Genomic DNA, 27,843 nt, shown 5'->3' on the forward strand with positions numbered 1-27,843 from the left:
CCACTCCTTCCTTGGCTCAGGAGGTTCCTATTCTGCTCCAGGTTTGGAGACACCCCCCCCCCCGCCCCCCAACCAGGTCTCTGAAGTCTTTTCCACTCTCTAGTCTTTTTTTTTTTTTTAAGGATTTTATTTATTTATTTATCCTTCTTTAGTCTTTTTTTTTTTTTTTAAGGATTTTATTTATTCATTTGGGAGAGAGAGAGAGATGGAGAGGGAGAGCACAAGCAGGGGGAGTGCCAGGCAGAGGGAGAGGCCCGATGTGGGGCTCGATCCCAGGATCCTGAGATCATGACCTGAGCTGAAGACAGATGCTTAACTGACTGAGCCTCCCAGGTGCCCCTTCTTCTTTAGCCTTAAATAGATGTTGGTATCTGGGGCTGGTACTGTCCTGAGGCTGTATTGGCTGACGGCTCCCAGATTCCAGCTGCAACAGGATGGGACTCTGTGGTTTTTAATCTAACCCAAATCAGTCCTGCTACAAAAGAATCTGCCCTTCTGGGGCGCCTGGGTGGCTCAGTCTGTTAAGCACCTGCCTCGCGCTCAGGTCATGATCTCAGGGTCCTGGGATCGAGTCCCACATCGGGCTCCCTGCTCCGCGGGGAGCCTGCTTCTCCCTCTGTCCCTCCTCCCGCTCATGCTCTCTCTCTCAAATAAAAAAAAAAAAAAAGAATCTGCCCTTTTGCAAGTCACCATTCCCTGTCCCATCCCATGTCACTCCTGTGCCCCCTCCCAGGTGCTGACCTGACAGCGGTGGATCCTGTTCGGGGCAAGACAGCCCTAGAGTGGGCACTGCTGACTGACAGCTTCGACACCGTGCAGAGGATCCGGATGCTGCTGCGGCGCCCCCAAATAGAGCAGCTGAGCCAGCATTACCAGCCCGAGTGGCCAGCCTTGCCTGGGCTTGTGGCTCAGGCGCAGGCCCAGGCCCAGGCCACCCCGTCTCTCCTAGAGCGACTGCAGGCCACCTTGAGCTTCCCCTTTGCCCAGTCTCCTCAGGAGGGGGGTGTCCTGGACCACCTCGTGACCATCACGACCAGCCTGGCCAGTCCGTTCCTCACCACGGCCTGCCACACCCTGTGCCCTGACCGGCCACCTGCGCTGGGCAGCCGCAGCAAGTCTGTGCCAGAGCTGCTAGGCACTGCCCCGCCTCCTCCCCCAGCCCCCCAGCCCCCCCAGGTAGTCCCTGGCTCCCGGGTCCTCATCCCCTACCAGAGCCGTGAGGGCGTGCTGAGTACGGGCCCTCAGTGGCTACAGCCTAGGGACAGTAGCAGCCCCAGGCCCCAAGCCCCCAAGATCCGCCTCTCCAAGGCATCCTCATCTCCCACACAGTACAAGCTACAGCCCAGGCCTCGAGAGGATCGAAGGCTGGCCCTTCCTGTCTGGAGATACCAGGAGCTCAGGATGGAGAGGAGGAGGCAGGAGGAGGAGGCTAGGTGGGCACAGAATTAGGGGAAGATGGGCTAAGGCCAGGCTGGGAGCAGGTGATCAGGTCCCTCCCTAAGGCTCCTTCACCCTCTGGAGTCCTTCTGCTTTCCCATCCATCTCTGTACAAATGATTCTACCCTAACCTCCTTAGGAGGTTATTCATACAGCATTGTTTGCAATCGTAAGAGTGAAAACAACCTAAGCATCCATCAACTTAGCTAGGGGACTAGCTAAGTTGATTATGGGTGTGATTACCGTACATCCATATGATGTATTCTATACAGTGGTAAAACAAGATTAAGGAAGCTCTTTATGTTCTGATACGAAACTATCTTCAAGATGTATTAAGCGTAAATAATCAAGGGGTGGAACAGCGTGTATGACATGCTACTATTTGTCAAAGTAAAATTTGCACCAAGATAAACTTGACTAATACAAACATATAGTGAGTACCGGGATGTATTTACTTAGTGAATGAAGGATTGAAGGAGGGAAAGGAAAAACCATTACTGACAGTGGAGAGAAGAATGCTTGAATGAGATTGGAAAGGTAGGTACAAAAAAGTTTAATTCCTACCTGGCAATAAAACCATCACTTTTGGGGCGCCTGGGTGGCTCAGTCGTTAAGCATCTGCCTTCAGCTCAGGTCATGATCCCAGGGTCCTGGGATTGAGCCCCGCATCGGGCTCCCTGCTCAGCGGAAAGCCTGCTTCTCCCTCTCCCACTTCTGCTTGTGTTCCCTCTCTCACTGTCTTTTTCTCTGTCAAATAAATAAAATCTTTAAAAAAAAAAGATCACTTTTTTGTTCTGCCAGATAAAAATAATTTGCTATTTATCAATCTTCTACACCTTAACCTCTTAACTTTATAGAGAGTCTGGGCCCTAATCAATAGTAAATAGTATGTCAGACAAAATTACTTCCCCTAGATGACCCATAGGTGGGGTTATTAGCCAAAAATATCTTGAAAAGGCACTTAGTAATTTTTTGTGTGTGCCTTATTTACAATTTTTTTCCTCAGGTTTTTTTTCTTTTTTTTTTTTTTAAGATTCTATTTTTAACTAATCGTCACACCCAAGGTGGGGCTCAAACTCACAATCCTGGGATCAAGAGTCGCGTGCTCCACCAGCTGAGCCAGCCAGGCACCCCTGGGTATTTTTTCTTAACACGTTTGCTCCATAAAAACATTTGCTTGTTTATTTGTAATAATAAAAGCAACCATTTATAAGGTGCTTACTATATACATTAATACATTTAACACTCCCAATAATCCTATAAGGATTATATCTTTGAGGACAAAGGACAGAGAGAAGGTAAGGAACTGCCTGGGGTCACACAGCTAGAAACTGGCAGAGATCAAGATTGAGAGCCAGCCATCTAGTTGTAGAGACCAGGCTCCACACTGGAACCCTGCTGCCTCACTGGAACCTCTCTGGGAAGAAACGTGGCCACTTGCTCGGGGAGACGACTGAGCAACTTGACCAAGGGCAGAAGGGAAACTTTTCACTGAATATCTTTTTGAAACTTTTGACTTTTTAAAAAATCAGCTTTATTTTTTAGAACAGTTTTAGATTTACAGAAGAGTTGTAGAGATGGTGCAGAGTTCCCATACACCCCACACTCAGTGATCTCTGTTGTTAACGTGAGTAAAGTACATGTGTTACAATTAGTGAATCAATATAAATACATTATTACTCAAGTCTAAACTTCATTCAGATTTCCCCTAATGTCCCTTTTCTGTCCAGAATTCCATCCACAATACCACATAACATTTAGTTGTCATGTCTTTGTAGATTCCTCTTGACTGTAATGACCTCAGGTTTTCCTTGTTTCTGATGACTGTGACGATTTTGAGGAGTACTGATCAGGTATTTTGTAGAATATCCCTCAATTGGGATTCGTCTGATGTTTTTCTCATGATGAGACCGGGGTTATGGGCTTTCAGGAGGAAGACCACAGAGGTGACACGCCAGTCTCATCACATCCCATCCCATGACGGGTACGTGCTATGAATGTCACGGTTGGGGGAACCTCGATCACCTGGCTGAAGTAGTGTTTGTCAGGTTTCTCCCTGTGATGTCACTCTTTCTTCCCCCTTTGTATATTGTGCTCTTTGGAAAGAAGTCATTGCATGAAGCCCACACTGAAGGAGTGGGGAGTTACATTCCATCTTCTTGGGGGTGGAGTATCTACATAAATTACTTGGAATTATTCTGCACAGAACGTTTTGACTTTTTAGTCATGTATTTCTAAATTTTGAAAAATTAAAAAATAAACCTGTTCTTTGGATAGGGGAAAGCACGCAGACACACTGAGGTGACAATGACTATTTGGGTTAGATGGTGTGTGATTTCTCCCAGAGGGTTCTTTTTTTTTTTTCTTTTTTAAAGATTTATTTATTAGTTTGAAATAGAGCACCCAAGGACGAGTCAGGGGAGGGACAGAGGGAGAAGGAGGGAGAGAAGCAGACTCCTGCTGAGCGTGGAGCCTATTGCAACACGGGGCTCGATCCCAGGACCCTGAGATCCCGACCTGAGCTGAAACCAAGAGTCAGCCGCTCAGCTGACTGAGCCACCCAGGCTCCCCTTTGCTGGAGGCTTCTGAAGGCAACTATGGTGGCCTGGAATGGATTCAAGGCTAATTTACCATTTCCTACCTGTGTGAATAAGGCACTCAAGTTCCTCTTGCCTCTGTTTTCTCATCTGTTAGTGGGGGAAGACAGGGTTTTAGGAAAGATCCATTAGATAATCTGGGTTAGAAGTTCCTATAAACTGTGAAGTGCTACCAAGATTTGAGGTGCTATGGAAGGGTCCTGGGGAACTGAGTTTGATTGAGCTGTTTCTGGGCCTTTGGGATGGAGCTTGAGTTCTTTCTTCCCATCGAAGACAGGGAAAGAAACTACATTTGCAGGCTTGGAACAGCATGGTGGTTACCCGCTTCAGCCTGGGAGCCAGGTGGTGACCTTGGGCAAGTCACTGAGCCTCTCTGAGCCTCCAGGCTCTCACGCATGCAGTGGAGGTAACAATAACCTCAGTCAGCATGGGGCCGCTGGGAGAATTCAGTGAGCTGGTGGAGCACTGCACTGTCCTGGCCTCAGCATCACCATTACCCTATTGAATCCTCATGAGCTTCCTATTTTTTTTTTTTTAAAGATTTTACTTATTTGACAGAGAGAGACACAGCAAGAGAGGGAACACAATCAGGGGGAGCGGCAGGCAGAGGGAGAAGCAAGCTTCCCGCAGAGCAGGGAGCCCGATGCGGGGCTCGATCCCAGGACCCCGGGATCACGACCCGAGATGAAGGCAGACGCTTAACGACTGAGCCACCCAGGCACCCCATGACCTTCCTATTTTATAGTCGAGGGAACAGACCATGATTAAGCGACTTGCCCAAGGTCACCAGCTGGTAGGGGCTAAGTGACACTTGGAGTTCAAGTCTGTGGACCCTGACGCCTGTGTCCTTTCCAAGGCAGCGCATGGCCTCTGCCCACAGCCGGGGTGCCCGGGCTCTCTGAGCCACTCCCTGCCACGTCTAACGGGCCTGAGTTGTCCTAGGGCGCAGGGGTGACCTCGGCATCTTCAGGACCAGAGAACTAGCCCTCCGTGCCTCTCCCTCCTGGCCAGCGTGGGCTGGATCTGGGCTGGGGGAGTCAACAAGCAGGCAGTCATCCCCTAGCAGAGGCAACCTCTCCACCTTGGAGAGCCACCGTCCATGCCTGGCCATCCTGGGGCAGCTCGAGTCCTAGGCCTACAGTCCCACAAGTGCTCCTCCCAGGCCAAGCCTTTTGTCTCGAATCCTCTAACAGCTTCTGACAGCCTTTCAGCTTCCAGAGAGGAAAGAAGTCAGCATGGGCTGCTCTACCTGTGCCCCTCAAATATCCCAGCTTCTCCACCAACATCCCAGCTTCTCCACCAACATCCCAGCTTCTCCACAACATCCCAGCTTCTCCACCAACATCCCAGCTTCGCCACCAACATCCCAGCTTCTTCGCACGCCGGCCCAGCTCCTGCAGCTCCACATGGAGTCCCTGTCAGCCGAGGCCAAGGACTCAGGACCGGGTCCCTGGCTGTGCAGAGCATGCCACGGCAGAAGCGCCCTGCTCAGGCCAGCACGTGGATTTGGATCCTGGTCCTGCCTCCGACCATCTCTGTGACCAGGGACCGCTCCCAGCCTCCGTCTCCTCATTCGTAACATCCAGCGGTGATAATGTATAATCTCTACTTCCCAGGGTTGTCCTGCAGCCTATGCAGGGAGGGGTATGCGGGCACCGAGTGTGGCCCGGCCAACAGCCAGCACCCGGTCAGCAGCAGGTTTTGTTACTGGGCTGATCCGCATGGCGTGTAGCCAAGGGGCCGGCTCTGTGGAGGAGGCCAGCGGACATGTCCTGGGAACCCCGTGGCATCCTCCGTGATTCCAGGATTCTACTCTGGTGGGCCCTGAAGTGCAAACACGTGCTCATCCCAGACAGTGTTCTCAGAGCGGCTCCTACAAGCTCTACGAGCCCAGGGCACTCCCAGCCCGCCGCCCACCCCCACAGCACTGAACGCGGGCCGGCCTGCTCCCCGCATGGGCCTCTACGCCCTCACCCTGCCCAACAGGGGCTCCTACAGAAGGGACTGAAAAGTTGGCTTTCCGGACACACTGGGATGTCTGCTAGGCTTGTGAGGACTCCTGGGACAGCCTCCCCTCCCTCCTGCATGGGCAGAACCTGGGTCTGTCTCCCTAGTCCCTGGCTCTGCGCCCAGCCCGTACAGGTTTAATAAATGTGTGTAGACAAGAACTGAGTTCAGGCTCCACCAAGGTCTGGGATGCTTAGAGGGCCCTTTATCATCTCCTTCCTCCTCATAAGGGCTGTCCTGGTCCAGGAGCCACGGTGTCCCCAGTCATCCCAGGCCATGCCCCAGAAAAGTCCTGCTGGGCCAAGAGAAGGCAAGGGAGTACATATATGTAGGGAGGACAGAGGGACAGGTGGGGACTCATTGGTTTATGTCCCCTTTCTTCCAAACTGGGGCACCTGGACAGGATTCCCTCCCCTCCAGTAGTCATACTTTCCAAATGGTTGGAAACACCCACACATCTTCTACCACACCAACTCCCAGGCCCTGCTTCCCTCCCCACACTTCCCCCCATCCCCCACCCATTCCTCTCCCTGGCCTCTGAGGACATTTCTCCTGTCAGATTTCCACTGGCCTCGCTGACAAACCACCTGGCCAGGGTTTCTGCAGACAATCAGAGCTGTTCCTTCTCTTTTCCTCAGAGGGACCCTGGTTCTTCCTGGTTAAGGAAGGTACCACATCTGGAGGGAGGACTAGAGGGCTAGGCTTGGGGCTGGAGAGACTCTGCAGCCTGGATCAGTCACACGGGCAATGTCATGTGCCAACACACAGCCAGCCTGGGTCCCACAGGGCCTTGCAGTCCCCAGGCGAAGAAGTATACACAGGCCCACTGGCCCCCCCACACACAACACACATAAACCCACCCGTCACCGGGACACAAACACACGGACCCACTGACAGGGAAAAATAAAGACAGGGTTCCCCGTCCCTGGGGTCCCATCCCACCCCCCTCCCCGGCCCCTCTGTGCCCCAGCACTCCGCATTCCCCAGCCGTCCAACTCCAGGCATTGCCCATGGGACTGTGCTCCAACTTGTAGTCTGTCCAGCTATTTGGAGTGGGAGTTGGTGGGGGGAGGAGGGCCAAGGCTAACCCTGGAGTTCACCCTTAGACCTCATTGAAAAGCCATGGTCCCTTGGAGGGAAAGGAGAGGGAAGCAGGTCAAAACCTAAATCCTGCTCTGTGGCTATTTACTCCAGACTCGCCTTGGATACCTCCCAACCTCTCTTTCCTACATCTGTGCCCATGATCTGCTGTGGGGGAATTTGGGGCAGAGGCCTGCGGATGAGGAGGTCCAGGAATCAAGAGCTTGCTGAGGGCTCTCCATACCAGGCTGCCTGGTGCTGCAAGGACAGAGCCTGGGCACGGATGCCGGAGGGGTGGGAAAGGGGCAGGATTTATGGCATTTCCCCTCCAGCTGGAAACAAAGGCAGATTCCTGTGTCCAGTTCCAGCAATCCGGTCCCACCCACTAGAGTGGCTGGAGCTGAAGGAAATCCCGCTGGCCTGTGGCCTCACCCAGCTACTCAGACCCTCTTTCGAACAATCTCTCCCAGCTGGGGCCAGGACCAGCTCTCAAATCCTGGGGACCCCCTCCTTGTCCAAATACCAAGCCCTTCCCATTGGGGATAGTCCCCTTAACCCCTCAGACTCTCTCCTCAGGCAGCAAGGGTCCCCTCGGCACCACCCAAGAGCCTACCAGGCCCCCATCCCCTTGCCGGGCAACTCTGCCCACCCTCACCCCACAAATTTGGGATCTGCCTATATTTAGAGAGGGCAGAAGTCCTGATGACTCTGGGAACTCTGGTGCCATCCTAAATGCTCAGCTAGACCTTCAAAGCATCTCTAATGATCTTTCTTTTTTTTTTTTCAATGATCTTTCAATTAACAAAACAAAACAAAAACAAATAAATGGCCTAAATTCTGAAGCTTTAAAATAATGGCTGAGGATGCCTGGCTGGCTCAGTTGGTAGAGCGGGCGACTCTTGAGCTCAGGGTCGTGAGTTCGAGCCCCACGTTGGGTGTAGAGATTACTTAAAAATAAAATCTTAAAAAAAATAATGCCTGAAGCTTTTAAATGTAGAGGCAGCAGAAAGACAAATATTGCACAGTGTCACTTATATGTGAAATCCAAAACCAAGGCAAACTCATAGAAACAGAGAGTAGAAAAGTGGTTGCTTGGGTCTGATGGGGGGGGGGGAAATAGGGAGAGGTTGGTGGAAAGGTACAAACTTGCAGCTAGAAGATGAATCAGGTCTGGGGATCTAATGTAAAATATGGTGACTATAGTTGATAACACTGTATTGTATAATTGAAATTAGCTAAGAGTGTAGAACTTAAATTCTATTCCCCAAAAAACTTCTCAACAACAGAAACATAAATATGAGGGTAACATTTTTTTTATGGGAAGAATGCTTGCACCCCATACCCGTGTATGAAATGTATGAAATGATCCACACTTCAAATACCTTATCATTTTATTTGTCAATTGGACGTCAGCAAAGCTGAAAAAAGATGGAGAGACAGCATTGTGAATGTACTATTTAGAGTCAGCAAAGAAAGCGACAGAGAAAGGAATAGCTGGGAAGGGGGTTGGCCGCAGCAAGAGGGTCTGGGCTGGGCACAGGTGCTTCTCGTTATAAAGTTTCTCTGCAGAATCCCATTTCTTTATTTCACCCCATGCTTATTTGGGATTTTTTGAATTTTTTCCTGGAATGGTTGCCTCATCCTTCAAAGTCCTCTGCAGAGGCTCCACCTTCATCTGGAGAGCAAGCCCTCAGGTAGGTACCTAGCAGTAGACGAGGCAGCAGGTGGTACTCATCTTTGCACAGGTAAGGAAACGGAGCCTCTGACCCCCCGACTCCCTGTTCACGCTCTTTCTCCCACCCCACGGCTCGGCCTCCCTCTCGTGCACAACCGGACATCTGTGTGGGCTTTACAGCTGGTCGGGGACTCTCCCAGATCGTTTGCCTTTAGGCGGAGGATGCGGTAGAAAAGGAACTGTCAGCGCCTCGCACAGGTGTGGAGGTGAACGCTCACGTGCGGAGACTCCAAGTCCAAGCGCGGACTCTTTCCCACAGCGGTGGGGCCGGTTTGGGGGAGGAGTCCGAGCCTTGGGCGGGGGGGCCTGTGCGGAGGAGCAGTGCAGAGGTCACTGGCCTGCCCCTCCGCAGAGCCCGGGCTGCATGGCAACTCACCCTGAGGCGTTGTGTGGGCACCGCCTAGTCTCAGACCGCTGCCCTGACATACCGTCCCTTCCTTCAGAGGCTCCATCCTGAGCTGAGTCATCCTGATGGCTCAGGGGTAGGCAAGGAGCGGATGAACCCATCTAGGGGACATCCTGGAGAGGAAGAGGAAGGTGACTTGGTGGCTCCAAGTCTGGCAATCTGGCCCCTGTCTGGCAGCCTCTTCCTGAGGTGCTGGGTGGACTCTGGCTGCCGCCCCCTCCCCAAACCTTAGCACCCGCCACATTGACTTGAAGCCTGAGCTGCGATGGACCCGGTGTGGGACCATTTTCTGAATTGTAGAGCCAAACAAGATAATATAAGGCTGGGCAGGACCTTTGGAGGTATCTGGTTTAAACCCCTCAGTGTCCAGAGGAGGAAACTGAGGCCCAGAGAGGTGATCCAGGCCCGAAACCCAGGCCCCACGCCTCCTGGTTTACTGTTGTCTTCAGGACATGATCGATGGTGCTTCTGCTCAGAGCTGAAGGGGACCTAGAGAGGTCACTTCTCCCTCCCTCTCCTGGCAAAACTCAGTCTGCAGCCAGCCCAGAAGGCTCACTCTGTCTTCTGTGTTGAAGAGATGGACAAATGGAATTCACAGGTATCTGCCCCCCTTCTCTCCTAAAGGAGACCTGCGGTTCTTTCTCCTCCTCAGGTAGTAGAACCTTGTTCTACTGTTTCCATGTCTCTTGCATTTGAAAAATCCCTAAGGTTGGCTGATCTAAATCTCCCACTCTGCAATTTAAATGAAGCAAAGCCTAGCTCACCCTCTGCTAATTCCCCGCCCCCCTGCCTGCCCCCCCCCCCCCCCCCCCGGCATTCTCTTCCTACTCATTCTGGTGCAGAACCAGCTGCATAATTTGTGGGGCCCAGTGCAAAATGAAAATGCCGGGCCCTTGGTTCAAACATTATTAAGAATTTCAAGATGACAATGGCAGAGCATTAAGCCAAGCGTGGGGTCCTGTGCATCTGCACGGGTCGAATACCCGCGAAGTTGGCCCTGCCCAGGTGTCAAAAGCGACGCTTGAACCTGATACTTATAGCTGGTTCTGAAAGCACAAGTTGTCCAATCTCCTGCCCTTCATGCGGGATTCCGTGTCACCTGCCTTCCACAGGTAAGAATCTCCTGGAGGTTCACCCCACGTACCCTCCCTAGGCTCTCCAGGCCTCTGTTTCACACACTGCTGGGAAATCCTTCTGAATATCTAAATTCAAATCGTAGCCCTTTCAGCCTGTTTCCTCTTGTTCTGTCCTCACTGAATATGGGGAACAGCTGGTCCTTCTGAGTAATTAATTTTGTACACTTGGACACAGTTTGTAATTCCTTTTCCCTTTCCTCATTGGGCTGAGTCTCCAGGGCTTTCTCCAACTCTACGTCCCTCCTCGATGCCTTCCCCAGGTTCTCTGTGTGCTCTAGAATGCCTGGGGATCACAAGAAGCCCTAGAGAGCCCCAGTCGGGGTCCAGAACACTCAGTGCTCTGGCGAGGTGGGGGGGATCTCCGGCAGGGACTGACGTTCCCGTTCCCCAGTTCTCCATCAGGCCCTGTTTTCCTCCTCCAAACGCGACCCTACTTTCATCTGTTTCATGACCCCTTCCCAGATAAAGTCCCCCGTCCCCACCGACTCTCACCAGCTACTCTGCCCTATAGCCATGTCACTGTTTTGGTGTTCGCTGTGTGTCTCAGATGGAATGCTTCCCTTGGGGAAGCCCCCACTTCCACCTCCCAGGACAGAGATCCATGGGCTGGGGTTGGGAGAAGTTTATCAGAAGCCAGAACGGCTTGGGGGGGGGTGGAGAGTGGGTATGAAAGATGGACAGGAGGCCATACTCCGATGTGGCCACTATAATCTGAAAGAGCAGATACCGTAATCCCATAGTACTTCCTATTGGCTGCAGGACACAGCTCTGTCCTGACACTGAAATTTGGGTGTGCCTTGGTTCTGGAATTCACAATGCTCACAAGTTGTGAAGCAGCTGCGCGGTGGGGGCTGGGGAGGGTTTCAGCAGAGGAAGTGAGGTCGGTCAGCAATTGATGGCTGGCTGAGCCTTTAGCTGATGTCCCCCCAGCCTCTATTCCCAGCAGAGGGTGGTGGGGGGGGGGTGTCCCTGGCCCATTCTACACAATCTTCTTAGAGGAAGACACCTTAGAGGTCCGCTTCTGCTTCCAATACTTGCTCTTTCCGCTTAGCTCTGAGGCTACCACCTCCCCAGCTTTTTTTTTTTAATTTAACACGTTCATTGAGGGCCTACCCTGTGGCAGGCACAGCCAGCCGGCATTTTCACTATGCACTGAGATAAGCGCCATGGCCTTCATCCTCACGATGACCCTGAGAGGCTGGTGTTGTTGATTATGCCCATTTAGCAGATGGGGGGAGTGAGGCATGGAGAGGTGTCACTTGTCTAAGGTCACGCAACTAGTCTGGATTCCCAGACTTCAGGGTCTTTGTGGATAACCAAGAGGCTAGAAATGAAGTCCTGCCTTCAGGGTGCTCACAGTGGTTGGAGCAGAGCAAGACGATGATGTCAGTGTTCTGAGCCTCTGCAAAGGAATCAGGAGGAAGAGCGAGTCTCTCTCTGGGGGAGAAGCCGTTCTGCTCCGCTCCCCAGTGCCTTGTCTGCCTTGTCCCATCAGTGTCCCCACATAGGTCCCAGACCCCATCTCCATTTGGTGGGGTGAGGGCCTGCCTGGAAGGGAGCATCCAAGGCAGCCCCTAGCCTCTCCTTCCATTTCTGGCCAAGCGTTGGAGGGAGAGGCGTCCTTGTCACTGAGCTGTGCTGTGGCTGGAGGGGCTCTTCTGTTCTCACCACTGACCCAGAGCAGCCCCATCTGGGCCTGTTTACCCTGCGCCGAGCAGAGAGAGGCTGCGGAAGACGGGAGTGAACAAGAGGGGGTGAAGGGGCAAGAAGGAGGAGGCTGAAAGATTTGGACCGAGTGGGGAGTCCTCGGGGGCGGGGGTAGGGGGCAGAGAGGGCGGGGCTAAAATATTTCGGACCCTGCCAGCCCCAAACTGTGCCCCGGCTGCACTGGGCCTCCTAGGTCCAGGACCAGGAGCTGAGGGTGGGAGGACAGGTAAGTCACCTCCCCTGCCCCTCTCCCCGCGGTTCTGCGCTTGGTGCCCCCCTTCCAGTCCCGGATGCCAGGCCGCCCCCTCCGCGGCTCAGAGCGGGAGGGGGCGCCTCCCCCTCCATCCCTTCCTCGGGCCGGCCCTCAGACCGTGGCTCCGGGTCCCACGGCTCCGGGTCCCACGGCTCCGGGCCTGATCCCCACGGAGACCCCCGCGGCCCGAGTCCAAGGACCGCCCCCTCGGGGAGGCGGATGTGGGAGGCTCGGGGCGGGGGCGCAGCCGCGATCCCCGGGCGGGGGGCGGCCGAGGGTGGCGGCTGCCCTCGGGTTCTGGGAGCCGCGCGGGGGAGGGTCCGGGCCCTGCGGCCCCAGCGAGGGGCGAGCGGGCGGCCCGTCGGCTAGTTGGGCAATAGGAAACGGTTTATTAGGAGGGAGTGGTGGAGCCGGGCCAGGCAGGAAGACGCTGGAATAAGAAACATTTTTGCTCCAGCCCCTTTCCCAGTCCCGGGAGGCCGCCGCGCCATCCGCGCCGAGCGAGCCCCTCCCGGGCCCCAGCACCGTCCCAGGCCCCGCACGACCCGCGCCCGCAGCCGTCCAGCGCTCGCCCGGCTACCGCGGCCGCCGCTGGGGAGGGGAGGCGCCCGGCCCCCTGCCCGCAGGGCGGGCCCAGAGGTGAGTCCGGGTCCGCGGGCCGCCTGACCCCCCCATCCACCCCGCACTGGCCCTTCTTGGGGCAGATCCCAGAGAGCACCTCAGAGAGGTCGCCGTAGGGTCAGTCCCGGCTCCTCACTAGGGCGAGCTGCCCCTCGCCTTCCCCGCACATCTGCCCGTGACGTTTCTGAGACTGGAGCAGACTGGGCCGAACCCGGGCTGGGAATCAGAAAACTTCCGGCTCCTGGGGCCAGTCACTTAACTTCTCTGCTCCCCTAGCCTCATCTGTAAAATGGGCAGAAGGGATTCCTGCTCTTCTTCCCAGACGAAGGGTCACATGTCCCTCCAGGCAGCTGCCTTCGCCTGAGAGTGAGCATCTACTTCCAACCCTGTTGAGCCCCACCCCCCCCACTTGAAGCCCACCTCCCAAACCAGCCTTTTGCAGTTCTTGCTTAAGGAATCTGCCACTGTCATTCCATCCTACAAACCTCACCTCCAACCCTGTATGGTCAGATAATCCCCATGCCATGGCCTTCCCTGGGGATCCAGGCCAGAGGCTTTCCCAGTCTCCCTGCAGGCTGGGACCCCAGGTTTTCAGCTGGCCCTGGAGGTCAGTGCTGTTAAGGGCATCTCTGGGCTGGCTACCCACCTCGCTTTTCTTCTTGAAGGACGGGGGTGTAGTGGACTATAGTGCTCACCCTCTCTGTAGGGGCAGCTTCGGCCTGAGTCGGGGTCTGTCCTCTCTGATCCCTCTCTGCCCCATTTGCCCTAATGCCTGTCCTCCCATTTCTTTGGGTGGTAAAAACAGATACCATTTACTGAGGACCTACTGTGTAGTCTTAGATGTACATTAGCTACATTTTTCTCATGTAATCCTGGCCACAATTTAGCAGGACAGGTCCTGGAAGGGAAAGAGGTTCAGACCTGAGTCACTTGTCCAAAGCCCCATGGATGGTGTAAACGGTGCTGTTGGGTTTTGGGGTGGCATTTATTAGGCGCTTACTGTGTGCCCCTGAGTACTCTGCTAAATAAGTTTACTACAGTGTACCCCTGAAATGAGCACTCTTGTTATTCTCATTTTTTGTAGGGAAGCCTAAGCCTCAGAAAGTTTAAGTAACTTGCCCCACATCTCATAGCTCTAAGTGGCAGGGGCAGGCTTTGAACCCAGAGGCAGGATTTGAACCCAGGTAGAGGCAGGATTTGAACCCTGACCCCTGTTTGTCCGGTGCTGCCCGCCCCTTCTACAAGTCTGGCCCTAAGACCAAGGCTTGATGCTTCATCCCACGGCTGTGAAGGGCCAGGGAGGTGATGGCAATGAAAGTGTTGTGTGTATGGGACAGGGCAGCTCAGTCTAGCCCTCCGCTGCTTGGCTAAGCCTTGTTGGCGCACTGAGCGAGGCTCTTGCAGCCCTGTGACGGCGCCTCGGGCGTGCCGAGGAGAAACAGAATGACGGACACCTTCTGAGCGCACCACGACTCTGGTTCTTCCGCTGAAGACTAAGCCCACAGCAAGCAGATGATTTCTGTCTTCACATCTAAACAAACCCGCATCAGGCACCCAGCGATGACAACAGCTCTGTGCAATCTGTTACTGTCCGCAAAACCCACTTGCTCTTTCTCCTCCTTTGAGGGACTCACTGAACACCCAAGAATTGGAGGCAGAAAATGTCCAAGTGAGGACTTATTACCATTTATTACCAGCATACCAATACTACCAGCAATTTAAGTCGATCAGGACACACGTGGTGATTGTAGGCAAGAAACTTAACATCCCTGAGCCTCAGTTTCCCCACTGGATGGTTGCCAGGATTAAATGAGATGAACCGTCAAAACTGAGTCCTTAGCACATAACTAGTATTCAGAGACGGTTAATTCTTATTATGAAGGCTCTCATGGTGGTAAGATAACGTTTGAAATTAGTTTGGCACTTGGGATTTCTGGCCAACAGCAGTGATGCTTCTGTCAGCAGAAGATCTTCCAGCTTCGAAGTGGAGGGATGCCACCCGTCCCCGGGAGTCTGTGCTAGAGTCCGGTGTCTGGGCCAATCATTCAGGGTCGCCTGGAGTTCAGACTGGTCAGGACTCAGCACCCTCCTGTACTTCACTCCATGCTGGGCCCGGTTAAAGGCTGGAGAGTCACAATTTTACTCCACCATATTCCTGAGATTAGACCAGAGGTGGATTCTGCAAAAGCTGCCAGGCCCTCCCTGCACCATGGCTGAGCCTGGGATGCTGGAGAACAAAGCCCTCACCCCGCTCTCCCTCAGCAGTGTCTCCAAGTCCCTGGCTTCTCCAGTTGGGGGGCGGTGGGAAGGTGCCCTGGTGGGAGTGAGAGTCTCTGCCCTCTGCACCCTGCTCCCGGTCCCCCAGCAGGGCCCCACACAGTGAAATGAAAACACGTGGACCAGATTTAGCACCATGTAGGACACATTTCTCAAGGGGTGGTACCCATGCAACTGATGAGAATTACCTGGAGACCTTTTGCTGGTCCCAGATGGACTGAAGTCAGAATTTGGAAGTAGGGGGTGAGACCAAAGAATGTGCATTTCTGACGAAGCACTTCAAGCGATTCTGATGCATAATAAAGTAGGTAAGGGGGTACACTGGGGCACAGAGAAGGGGACGCATGGGTAGAGAATCCGAAAAGGATGCCCAATTTCATCCTTACTGTTATCCACCCTTTCCTTCCTGCCCCATACTTTCTCCTTAGCGGCTTTCTGGGCAAGCAAAAGCTTCCATGGATGGCTTCCCGCCCCTACTCCAGTGGGCAAATTCAGCTCGTCTGGGCCTCCTTCCCCAGCTACCAGTCCCGCTGCTGAGTGCTTGCCACAGCCCTCACTGCCTGCCGGGAAGGGCAAGAGGCAGGAGGTCAGGCAAGAGGCTGGGGACACAGCTGCAGCAGCCCAAGGCTCTGTTTCCTCCCCCAGCCCTGGGCCTCTGGGGCAGAGGAAGCCCAGGCAGGAAGACCAGAGCTGCCACCAGCCAGAGAGGCCCGTGAGCCCCCCCTACCCCCAACCATCCTGCCCTCAGAGCCTCAGCACCACGGAGCTTCATTTGGTACCCCATTCTTTTTTTTTAAGATTTTATTTATTTATTTGACAGAGAGAGACACAGCGAGAGCAGGAACACAAGCAGGGGAGTGGGAGAGGGAGAAGCAGGCTTCCCGCCGAGCAGGGAGCCCGACGCGGGGCTCCATCCCAGGACCCTGGGATCATGACCCTAGCCGAAGGCAGACGCTCAACGACTGAGCCACCCAGGCGCCCCTTGGTACCCCATTCTTAGACTGTGGGCCTGCCGAAGCCCATGTGGCCAGCCAGCCAGCCCTCCCAGCTGTGTTATGCCAAAGACACTCCCTCTCCCTCGTGTTAGCTGCTCCTGCCTGGGGATCCTGTCCCCAGGCACACACCTGCACACTCGCCACCGTTCAGAAAGTCCTTCTTGCTGTCTGACCTCAGTCCTTGCTGCAGCATCAGCCCTTATCTTCTTGTTCTCAACCTTTGAGAAATGAAGAAGGGGGTGGCTTCTGGAGTACTAGATGGTTTGGGACCTGGGTTGGGGACTATCAGAGATCAGAATTACTTCCCTAACACTCTCTACCACACTTCTGGAAAAGTTCAACCTTAACCAGCCACGGAAGGTCAAACATTCAGTGCCTAAGTATGTTTCACTTCCCCTCCCACACTCACTGGCCCTACCCCCACCCCTTCCCAGGACAGCAAGGAGAGAGAAGGAAGGGGGCTAGGGAATGGCTCAGAAAGGGCATCTTATACTCTGGTGAGGTGTAGAGAGGTTTCTTCACACCTGGCATGAGCAAGCGCTGTTCAAGATCTGTATGGTTGTACAACCCTGAGGGCTCAGACCCAGGCTGCCACCTGGATTGGGAGACAGAATGGAGAAAGCAGTGGCTTGGGAGTCTGGACACCTGGGGTGTACTCCTGGTACTGCCACTGACCTTGGACAAGTCTGACCTTGGACGAGTCTCCTCCTCTGTCTGAGGCTTAATCTCCATCTTCTCTAAAATAAGGAGCTGGGCTTTGTGGTTCCCACGGTGTCCCCCTAGAATTCTGCCATGGGGCTGTCCCGCCCCAGGCGGCTCTTCCAGACCCTGTAGCCACCCCAGCCTGCCCTGAGAATATCCCCTGAGCTCTCTGCTGTGCGTGACTCCTGCCTGTTCTATCCAGACCCCAATCTAAACAATCTTGATTCCTGTTCCCAGCTTGGCGGGACCCTGAATGGCAGGAAGTGAAGACAGGAGCCTGTTTATGTTTGAGGCAGCCAGTGCTAGGGGGGTGGGGGCACTGGGAAAGGGGTGGACGGGGGTGGGGTGGGGTGGGCAGGAGGCAGAGGACAGAAGGGTGGGGGGGCACTGCTGAAAGGATGTTCCTTCCACCCTGGCCTCATGCCCTCTGTGCCCTCCAGTCTGAACTCAGAAGCAGGGGTAAATAGCTGGGAGTCCCCCAAACTCTCCGTCACTTAAACATGGCTCCCCCACCCTTTACCCCTAAGAGGATGGTTTCCATGGGGAAGTGAACCAGGACTTCCCCTGCAGGCCCCGCCCCAAAGCCAGACACAGGGAGTAGGGAGGAGGCTTCCCTGCCCCCCCAAAAACTCCCAGTGATTTCCTCTGGGTGGGAGGGACCCACAATCAGTGGCTGAAAACACCGAGGGGATCACATTTCACAGATCTTACTGTACCCCCTGTCCTCTGCAGAGACCATGACCTTGGACCTCCCCAGGAGAGGCTTTCTGATGCTCTTGATGGCCTTGGGCCTGACCCAGGGTAAGTACTAGGGAAGCAGGTAGGGGACAGGGGGCCCGGATGGGGAAAGGGCTGGCTGGGTTCAGCTCTTGCTGAGGCTGAATTTGAGGAGCTGGGGAGAGGGGGCACTTAGGAGCTTGGCTGGAGGGTGGGAGGCAGGCTCAGTTAGACTAAACCCCCAGCTACCCCAGCCCTCCTTTGCTGTCCTTCTGATCCAAACCCACAGGATGGTGCTCTACTGGCCTCCAGGGTGGGAAACTCTACCTGGGGGGTGCAGAGAGTGGGCACGTTGGCAGGGAGGGCCTGGGAGAGCCCTCAGGGTTGGGGCTGGGAGCCAGGGCTGGGCCTAGAACCGGGAGCGAAGGTCCTAGGATCAGGGAAGGGACAGTAGCCTGGTTCTCATTGTGTCAGAGGGTAAGGTTCTGGAAGGAAGGATAATCTAAGGATGGGACTAAAGGACCAAGGCTTCAGGGGGTGTGTTTGAGAGGTCAGAAGGGAGGTGTAACTGGACAGACCCGGGTGTGAGGCCCTGCCTAGGGGTCGGGCCCAGAGTGGCTGAGCTTCCGGTGTGTATCCCAGGCGACCCCACGAAGCCCTCTCGGGGCCCGCTGGTGACCTGCACCTGTGAGAGCCCACACTGCAGGGGGCCTACGTGCCAGGGGGCCTGGTGCACGGTCGTGCTGGTGCGGGAGGAGGGCCAACGCCCCCAGCAGCACCGGGGCTGTGGGAGCCTGCACGAGGAGCTGTGCCGCGGGCGCCCCACCGAGTTCGTGAACCACTACTGCTGCTACAGCCCCCTGTGCAACCACAACGTGTCCCTGGTGCTGGAGGGTACGTGCGCCGCCGCGGCCCGCCCTCCCCATCCTCTCGGACCTTCCGCCCCGCCCTGCTCCCGCCTCGCGCTCTGGCTGGGGGGCGGGGAGGGGGGAGGCAGGACCCTGGGATCGGACTGGCAGAGTGGCCAGGTGGGGGGGGGGGCGGGTCTGGCCTGGTCGAAGCTGGGCCTCAGTGTGTCCCCTCCACCAGCCACCCAGATTCCTCCGGAGCAGCCGAAGGTAGATGGCCAGCTGCCTCTGATCCTGGGCCCCGTGCTGGCCTTGTTGGCCCTGGTGGCCCTGGGTGCCCTGGGCCTGTGGCATGTCCGGCGGAGGCAGGAGAAGCAGCGGGGCCTGCACAGCGAGCTGGGCGAGTCCAGCCTCATCCTGAAGGCATCTGAGCAGGGGGACAGCATGCTGGGGGTATGGGCCTGGGGGAACCTGGGATGCAGAAGGGGGAGAGGGGGCGACAGGAGCCACAGAATCAGAGGGGGTGCCGAGGGACAGGTAGCCAAGAAAGGCACAATCGCAGACACTCCGAGATCTTAGTGGGGGTGTGTGTGTGGGGGGGGGTGGGCGAGTGAGGAGCATGTGGGGACACAGCAGCAGGGCCCAGCTTAAGGAGGAAGAAATGGGCTGGGCCAGGTGGGGGCAGCCTCTCAGTGGCCTGTCCGTACCCCCCAGGATCTCCTGGACAGTGACTGCACCACGGGCAGTGGCTCAGGACTCCCCTTCCTGGTGCAAAGGACAGTGGCGCGACAAGTGGCCCTTGTGGAGTGTGTAGGTGAGCCATGGGTGAGCCTGGGGGATGGGACCAAGGGCTCCCATGAGCTTGCAGGAGTGAGCAGCTCTTGGCCTCGCAGTCGTGGGCAGGGCCAGGCCCCGAATGGGAATTCTGCTGGGTAGGGAGTGGCTTGGAGATGGGTCAGGGCTAGATCCTTCTGTAGGTGCTGGGGGCAACAAGGCAAATGGGGCTGGGGCTGGGGCTGGATTAAGCGAAACATAAACGTCAGTGGTTCTGCAGTTGGGGGTCAGTGTAGCACCAAGATGGGGGTTTCTTCTGGGGATCCCCAAGCCCAGGGGCTGTGCGGGCCCAAATGTGACCTCTCCCATCCCGCCCCCCATCGGATCAGGCAAGGGCCGCTATGGCGAGGTGTGGCGTGGCCTGTGGCATGGTGAGAGCGTGGCCGTCAAGATCTTCTCTTCGAGGGATGAACAGTCCTGGTTCCGGGAGACCGAGATCTACAATACAGTGCTGCTCAGACACGACAACATTCTAGGCGAGTGGGGCATATGCTAAGCCAGGCCAGGGGCTCAGCCCCCTGCACTCAGGGACACCGACCTAGTCCTGAAGGACTCCCGTCGGCCCCTCAGCCCTGACCTCTGACTCCAGCTTCCTCTCGGACCTAAGCCAGACCGGCCTCCAGCCCAGCCCCAGCTTTGCCCTGACCGTCTGTCCTCTGTCCCCAGCCCCAGCCCTGACCCTGACCCCGATCAGTGCAGCCTCCCTTCTCCCTCGCCCCTTGGCTGAGCCCCCTGACCCTCTGCCCACAGGCTTTATTGCCTCGGACATGACTTCCCGCAACTCGAGCACGCAGCTCTGGCTCATCACGCACTACCACGAGCACGGCTCGCTCTACGACTTCCTGCAGAGGCAGACGCTGGAGCCCCAGCTGGCCCTCAGGCTGGCTGTGTCGGCTGCCTGCGGCCTGGCTCACCTGCACGTGGAGATCTTCGGCACGCAGGGCAAGCCGGCCATCGCCCACCGAGACCTCAAAAGCCGCAACGTGCTGGTCAAGAGCAACCTGCAGTGCTGCCTCGCCGACCTGGGTGAGCTGCTGCGCAGGGGCGGGCCCTTTGCAGGGCGCAGGGTTCGAGCCCCCTCCCTCCCCACTAGGTTCTGCCTTTGCCTGCTCGTGCGTGAGTGTGTGTGGCGACAAGGACGCTACCAATTGGTGCTTTAAAACCTCCTGGCGCGTGTGTTATCTCATTTCACCTCTGCGAGAGCCCCACAGGTTTCCTTGCAGCTCCTTCCAGCATACCGCCCTGGCTCCAGGAGTTGGGAGAATGGGGCAGGGCACCAGGAACCTGGGTTCTCACCCTGGCTTCACTTAACTGCCTTGCTCTCCTCACCAGGCCTTGGGGGTTCTGCTCTGTGAAATGGGCACAATAACGCCTGCCTTGCCGACTCACGTCTCTCCGGGCGCTTGGGCACCTCGCGGGAGGGCTACACAAGCATAACCAGGACAGGTGGGCTCCGGGTGGCTGCGGTCTCCCAGCCCGCCTCCAGGCAGGTCTCCGTCTGCCTGGGGCTCCATGTCCCACCATCTCTCTCCACGCCCACCTTGCCTCCTGCACCCCAGCCTCTGGGGCCACCCTGCCTGTGGGCTCGGGTGAGCAGCAGGAGTGACAGGCCTGGTACCCACAGGCCTGGCTGTGATGCACTCCCAGAGTAGTGATTACCTGGACATCGGCAACAACCCGCGAGTGGGCACCAAGCGGTACATGGCCCCCGAGGTGCTGGAAGAGCAGATCCGCACCGACTGCTTCGAGTCCTACAAGTGGACAGACATCTGGGCCTTTGGCCTGGTGCTGTGGGAGATTGCCCGTCGGACCATTGTCAACGGTGAGGGCCAGCCCTGCACAGGGTGGGGAAAGAGGCCTGGGGCAGATGGCTAGACAGGCGGGACAGGCAGGAGACAGGGGCTTCCTGCGTGGATGGTGCCCATGGCCTGAGTGTTCAACTGAGTGACCTTTTAAGGTGTGACCCTGTGGCGCTGTCTGGCTGTGAAATCTTGGATAAGTAGTAGTACCAGAAATATCAGTAGCAGCTAACTTCTGAGCTGACACATGAGCTTACACATGCTATAGCCGTGTATTATCTTAGTTCATCATCCCGTGTTGGCAAGAGGTGGTATCACTTTGTGGTTAAGAGCATGGGCTGGGAATCAGACTGCCTAGGTTCCCTTCCTGATTTGCCACTGACCACGGGCAGGTTACTTAAACCCTCTGGGTCTCAGTTTCATTTGAAAATGAGAATGAAGATAGTTCTAGTTGCTGAGATAATCCTAGGATAGTATCTGGAGCTATTCTGGGGCTCAGTGAATATTCGTGGCAATTGATTGTAATAACGAATGCCTGACACAGTATCATCCCCATTTCACAGGTGAGGGTACTGAGGTCCAGAATCAGAGCTGCCTAGAGGCAGCACCAGGGTCTGAAACCAGGCAATCTGACTCTGGGGCCGTGGTTTCTTTGCTACAAACATGCAGGATATAACAGCATCCGCACTGCCTGCTTATCGCTGCCTCATTGTGACTGGGGGTGCCTCTGGAGGGGCTGGGAGCAGGTGGAGGGCCCTCATTCCCACTGGCCAGTACAGGGGCAGCCCTGTGGCCGGTGCCCTCCCAGCCCTGGAGTGGATGGGTATTGGGTGGTGGTCTGGGCCAGATGGGGAGGCTTGTCAGTCTCTGTGGAGGCTGTCTATGGGGAGGGATTGCTGGCGGTCCTGACAGGTTGGGGACAACCTCAGGTTATGACTGGAGCTCTGTTCCTTGAGGACAGGGACATTCTCATTTCCTGAGCGCCTGCTAGGAGCCAGCCCCATGCCAGGCTTCATTTACCCTCAGCATTGACAGGTGGAGGCCAGGGTGTAACCCGTCTCTCTGGGAGACTCTCGAGGGGCTCAGATTCCTGCCCCTTCAGGTGTGAACTCCCCGAGGAGGCTCAAAAGACCCCTGGGTCGGGGTTGGGGCAGGGGGCACCTGGAGGGAGCCGAGGCCCCTTGGAGGAGGCTGCCGGCAGGAAGAGAAGGCTGGACCGGCCAGGGCTGAAGGGGGAGGCGGACTGCAGGCTCCTGGGGCGGAGGGAAGCTCTGTCAGCCCCACACAGATTCGTGGCGCATTATAAACACTGTAATCTGGTGTCAGCCCCGGCACTGATTAAAGGCCCATTAGACACGCTCAGGCCTCTATGCAGCACTGATTAGGGCTCGAGCGGCACAGGGGCCGGCCTGGAAGCCCGCCACGGGGAGAACAGCTGGTGTAGGCCCTACTGAGGTTGTGGCTGTGTGGCCACGGCCCCCCGCTTCAGGCTGGGAAGCAGGGCCGGGGGTTGGTCTGGGGCACCTTCTCTGGGTCTGGCCTCTTCTGCCTGAGCTGTCCGCCGCTCTGCACGCAGCATCTTCAGAAGGCTCCTGCTAAGGGACGACGAGGAGAAGCGGCGCAGGCGGCCGAGGGGGGGCAGCAGGGCCTGTCGCTGACGGTGGGTGGCTGTTACGTGGACCTGGGTAAAAATCCCTTTCTCCTTGTGCCACATCGTCCCCCAGCAGTAGGCCAGCTCTCCTCCCGTGAGCGGAGCTCAGAGGTCAAGCGCGTGGGCTTCGGTTAGACCAACTGGGCTTAAATCTTAGCTCAGTCACTCACTTACCTGTGTGATTTTAGCCATGTTTCTTCACCCCTCTGGCCTTAGTTCCATTGTTCATAAAGTGGAGCTAATAGTATGACTTATCTCATGGGGTTGTTGTGGGGATTTGATGCAATGCTGTTGGGACAGCACCTGGCACAGCGTACGTGGCCAGTAAACGTTTCTATCGGGCATCTGGGAGAGTTGGGACCTGGTTGCCGTGCCCGGGGCCCGGGTGGGAGGCAGCCACGGAGGGACTGGAACAAGGTCGGGCCCAGGAATCCGATGAGATGAGTTTAAGCCTGGACTCTGCCCTTACTAGCGGTGTAACCTTAGGCTCAACTTCTCTGAGCATCAGTTTCTCATCTGTAAACTAGAGGTAACAATAATACCCATTGGGTTGTCGCAAAGATGAAGAAGGTAGAGCACGAAAGTGTTTATAGCACAATGCCTGGCACATGGTGAGTGCCAAGATCGACAGCTGTAATTCTTATTTGTTAACATATTGATGACGTTATAGTGGCCCTCTCAGGGGTAGCATGGGTCAGACAGCTGGTTTTCTGGGCCCTGCGACAGAAGGTGGGCAAGGCTCTCCTCGGGATGGTATGGAGCCTTCTTGGGGTGCCGAGTGACTGTCCCATCCCCCCCTCCATCCTCAGGCATCGTGGAGGACTACAGGCCACCCTTCTATGATGTGGTGCCCAATGATCCCAGCTTCGAGGACATGAAGAAGGTGGTGTGTGTTGATCAGCAGACCCCCACCATCCCCAACCGGCTGGCTGCAGACCCGGTGAGGCCTCCGCGGGGGCTGGGGTGGCACGGGGTGGTGGCTCACAGCTGGGAGTTCTGGCCCGAGGAGCACGTGCCCGAGGTCTCTGCCTCACCAGCAGGGATTCCGGAGGCTAGATTCCAGGGTCCCTCCCTGGGTACTCCCTCCCACATCCCTGGCCTGTGGACCCCCGAGATTTGGGTTATGCTGGGGTTTTCAGAACCTTCCATCTGGCCTGAAAAGTCGGAGTCTCTCTGTTGCATTTCTTGCTATGAGCTTTTGCTGTTGCTGTTTGTTTTTGTTTTTTCTCAAAACACTCCACATTCATACGTAAGACACACACACGTGTATGTAAACACATACAGGCGTACACATGCTTCTACGTAAACATATCCTCCCAGGTACGTATGCGGCGTGCACATACATGCCAGACTGCTGGTCCTGCGAGGACAAAGAGCATGTCTCCCTCGCCGCCTCATATCCCTGTTCTCTATCGCTATGCTGGCCCACAAGAAGTGCTCAACCGATGTTTCCGGAAAGAGTGACTGTACATGATATACACATACGTACACAGACAGATGTATGTTTCCGCACAACATGCCTGTCCATAAAGAGCCACATATATGCGCTGCTCTGCGGACACACACATACATTCCCTGTCAGGGGGCAGCTTGAATGCTGGGCCCGCTGAGCGTCCTGGGCTGGGTTCCACCTGGACACTCCTGCAGTGGTCGCTGGGCCCGGCCAGGGCTGGCGGAGGTGCTGGGAAACACTGCCCTCCGCACTGGGGTCCGGCTGCAGAGGGGCCCCCCCGAGGCTCGCACATCTCCCCTTCCCCGGGTATAAGATATTCCACAGACACTCCTCACCAAAGGGGGCCTGAGTGTACCCGAAGAGCTGAGTTACAACTGTCTTTCTGTCCTGCCTGCTGCCTTCCACCCCCTTCTCACTCCACTGTCTTCCTCTCTATCTGTGTCTCTCTCCTCTCCTCCTTGCCTCCCTTCCCCCTCATACCACACTGGCTTTCCTCTTCCCCTCCTCAGCACTCTCACCTCCCTCTTCTGTCTCCCCATTCCACGGTGTCCTCCTTGCCGCCCCCTTTCCAGCTTTCCTGACCCATGTCTCTGCTTCCTCCCCTCTGCCTCTCCCCGCCCCCCGCAGGTCCTCTCAGGCCTGGCTCAGATGATGCGGGAGTGCTGGTACCCCAACCCCTCTGCCCGCCTCACTGCGCTGCGGATCAAGAAGACACTGCAGAAGCTCAGCAACGGTCTTGAGAAGCCCAAAGTGATTCACTAGCCACAGGCCTGAAGCCTGACTCCCCTCTGCCTGCAGTGCATGTGGGGTGGGCGACAGACGGTGGCCTATCTGGGTAGAGAGACGTAGTGTGAGTCTGTGTGCTGGGGAGGAGGGTGCCCCTCTACGGGCTGGCTGTGCCTGCCTGCCGGCTCATCCAGCCAAAAATACAGCTGGGCTGAAACCCGATCCCCCCGCCGTCTGGCCTGCTCAAAGCAGCAGGCTCCCTGACGCCTGGCTCCCTCTCCACCCTCATGCCCTGGGCGCAGCCCCTACCACCCCCAGGACAGGATGCAAAAGAGGCCCCAGAGCCAGAGTGGCCAGACCAGGGAATCCCAGTCACGGTCCCAGAGCCCGGGCCTGCACTTTTCCCCCTGCCCTCGGTCAACCCCACTGCCCCACCAGAGCTGCCAGGGTGACACAGGGCTCTGTCTAGCCTTCAGTATACATATCGCCTCTGGCATCAGCCTCACACCCAGGGTCCATCATTTCCTCTCTGTGGGTTTGCCTGGGGCCTCTGTCTCCTGGACAAGACCCCACCAGCTGAGCACCAGCTGTCTGGGAGAGCTGGGGCCTGATCCTGGGCCCCTTCCCCACCCCCAGCCTAGCTCACATCTTAGGACATTAAACCCAGGGAATCCTGCTGTAGGTGTGTCCAGGTCAGAGGACGGTGGAGAGGTAATAGGTCAGATTGGGGAGGCCCAAGACCTTCAGAACTACTGGGAGATGCTAAAGCCAAGCACAGCTTGGGAAAGGCTCAGCTGGGAGTCAGGAGACCCAGGTTCTGGCCCTGGGCAGTTGCTCCATGGGACAAGAATGAGGCCTTCACTGTCCAGGACCTTTGTTTCCTCATCTACATATTGAAAGATTCAGTCCTGATGTCCTTTGAGGTTTTTTCAGCTCTGATTTTCTTTGAAATTTCAGCCTGTGTCAGAGGTCAGTTCATCAGTCCCTTCTGTTCCTTTTGCCCCAGCCCCTGGCAATTTACCTCAAGGTAGGGCCTTGAAAATAACTTAATCTGAGGCCAGGAGTGCCTGAAAGACCTCCTAGACAAATTCTACAAGCCCCAATTCCTGCCTTAAACCAGTAGCCATCTTTGGGTTCAGACAGCCCTGGGCCTAGTGGCAGGCAAACCAGCCACTCACCCCACTCTGTGGCTTAGCCTTCTCTGTCCAGGACTGAGAAGGGCTGAGGACCGGCTTCCTGCAGGGCCTCCAAGGCTCAGAAGACATTTGGCTCCAGCCAGCAAGCCTCCAGCGCCCAGGTTCCTGCTCTCCACTGGCCCCTGGCCCAGGCCCACAGCCTTGGCCAGGCCCCAGACAGCGTGTGTCTAGGAAGAACCTGGTGGCTGTGGAGAAACACATGGAAAGTTCAGCATTTGGCAATGTCAAGGGTGTATGTCCATGTAATGAAGAGGTTACCCCAAACCCTGGGCGGGTGGATGGGCTGGAGGTCGGTGGATGGGAGGTAGAGCCTGAGGGATGGGGGATGGGGGGGCTCAGGCTAGGGACAAGGACAGTCCCAAGCTTGGACGACCTGGCATCTCAGCCCTCGGGGCTGGGTGGAGAAGGACCCTCAGTTCTCCACAGGAGGTGACAAAAACACAGCCTCCTCCCCTCCTGCTGTGGATGACCCAGCACAACCTCCCCTGGAGGCTTGCGTGCTGCTTCCGCCAGCCACCGTGGCACTTTCCCAGGCCTGTCTCCCCATGTTGTGCAAGGTCCGCAGCACAACCAGGAAGTGAAACTGGGTGAAAACAGAAAGTGAGAGGGACCTGTTGGGTCCTCCGATGAGCTCGGGACACTTTCATGTCTTCTGGTCACTGGAACCCACCCAGCCCAGGAGACAGTACCCCCCCTCCCCATGCCAGATTTGATCTCTGCTGGATGGGGTGTGCAAAGTGTCTCCTCCTGGGACTCCACAGCCAGAAACGGAAGGCCACAGCTCCCTGGGGGGCTGGAAAATCCCTGAGGGGGAGAAGGTCTGAGGCAGGAGGCGGAGTGACAGGGGCGGTGGTGCTGGGAGAGAGTAGCCAGTGGCTAGGGAGGGAAGGAGGCCCTGGGGAGAACAGTGTGCCTGGTGCTTCTGAGTGCAGGAAGGAAGGTGTGCCAGGGCCCAAATTACAGTCTCTTACTTGGAGACACTGTGGGAGCACCTAGCTTGTGCCTAGCACATAGTAGGTCCTCAATAAACCATGCTTGAATCTCGAGCTCCTGCTGAGTCTTGCCAGGCTGGTGCCTCTGCAGTGGTTTGCTGCAGAGGAAACCTGACGGGGCAGGGAAGGAGTGGGTCCCAGGGTATCATGCCCGGTCTTTGCCCTGCGGGGACAAGTCACAATTGGCGCAGACCCCTGCGCCCGACGCCCACCCCACGGCGGCGGCCCAAATCTCAGTTCTGTCCCTGGGCTGGGAGCAGCCGGCTCGTGGCGCCCGCCACACCGCCCTCTGCTGGCCAACGGCTGCCCAGCGGCCGCCTCCCGCCCCGCCCCTGCGCCGGGACCCGCGGGCCCTTCCCGGGGCGGGACCGACTCCCGCGCGCCCGGCGCCAGCGTGCGTGCGCTCCGCTGGGCCTCGGTTTGCAGGGACTGTCCGCTGAAAACCACACCTAAGAAGGAGCTTTCTGCGTCTTTACGCGGAGGCAGCGTGCACTCATCCGCCTCAATTTCTCTGTTCTCGATTCCCTCCCCAGATGGGGCCCCCACCTTGCCTGGACTCCGCGCTCATCCCTAGAATGGGAAGGAGCTCATCATCCTCTGGGACCCATCTTGGCATCCTGGGCTTAGAAAGCACCTCCCCAACCCCCAACCCCGGGAAACTGGGGGCAAGGAAG

The 27,843-nt window shown here is 56.4% G+C and overlaps 2 protein-coding genes across 10 annotated transcripts in view; both read left to right on the forward strand.

Moving 5' to 3' along the window:
* The window catches only part of ANKRD33 (ankyrin repeat domain 33), a 34,541-nt gene extending 32,232 nt beyond the window's left edge, over nucleotides 1-2,309 (forward strand). For 5 of the 8 annotated variants that reach the window (XM_036077896.2, XM_078075985.1, XM_078075987.1 and 2 more), the window contains one exon: nucleotides 734-2,309. In XM_036077896.2, the coding sequence (XP_035933789.1) occupies nucleotides 734-1,449 (716 nt within the window). In that variant the 3' untranslated portion in view covers nucleotides 1,450-2,309. The remainder of the gene's footprint in view (nucleotides 1-733) is intronic. The other 3 variants (XM_036077892.2, XM_078075988.1, XM_036077891.2) reach the window with 1 other exon arrangement.
* Nucleotides 2,310-12,735: 10,426 nt separating this feature from the next.
* Nucleotides 12,736-27,223, forward strand: ACVRL1 (activin A receptor like type 1). 2 transcript variants are annotated; one of them, XM_036077884.2, is made up of 10 exons: nucleotides 12,736-12,997; nucleotides 17,686-17,754; nucleotides 18,313-18,564; nucleotides 18,760-18,971; nucleotides 19,233-19,332; nucleotides 19,682-19,828; nucleotides 20,103-20,378; nucleotides 20,977-21,174; nucleotides 23,612-23,742; nucleotides 24,883-27,223. In XM_036077884.2, the coding sequence occupies exons 2-10, from the start codon at nucleotides 17,691-17,693 to the stop codon at nucleotides 25,015-25,017; spliced, it is 1,515 nt and encodes a 504-aa protein (XP_035933777.1). In that variant the 5' UTR covers nucleotides 12,736-12,997; nucleotides 17,686-17,690; the 3' UTR covers nucleotides 25,018-27,223. The 2 variants fall into 2 exon arrangements, with proteins under 2 accessions (XP_035933777.1, XP_077932115.1); XM_078075989.1 differs by lacking the exon at nucleotides 12,736-12,997 and having other exon boundaries at nucleotides 17,561-17,754.
* Nucleotides 27,224-27,843: the final 620 nt, after the last annotated feature.

The sequence above is a fragment of the Halichoerus grypus genome, chromosome 6 (genome assembly GCF_964656455.1).
Source record: "Halichoerus grypus chromosome 6, mHalGry1.hap1.1, whole genome shotgun sequence".
NCBI lineage: Eukaryota > Metazoa > Chordata > Mammalia > Carnivora > Phocidae > Halichoerus > Halichoerus grypus.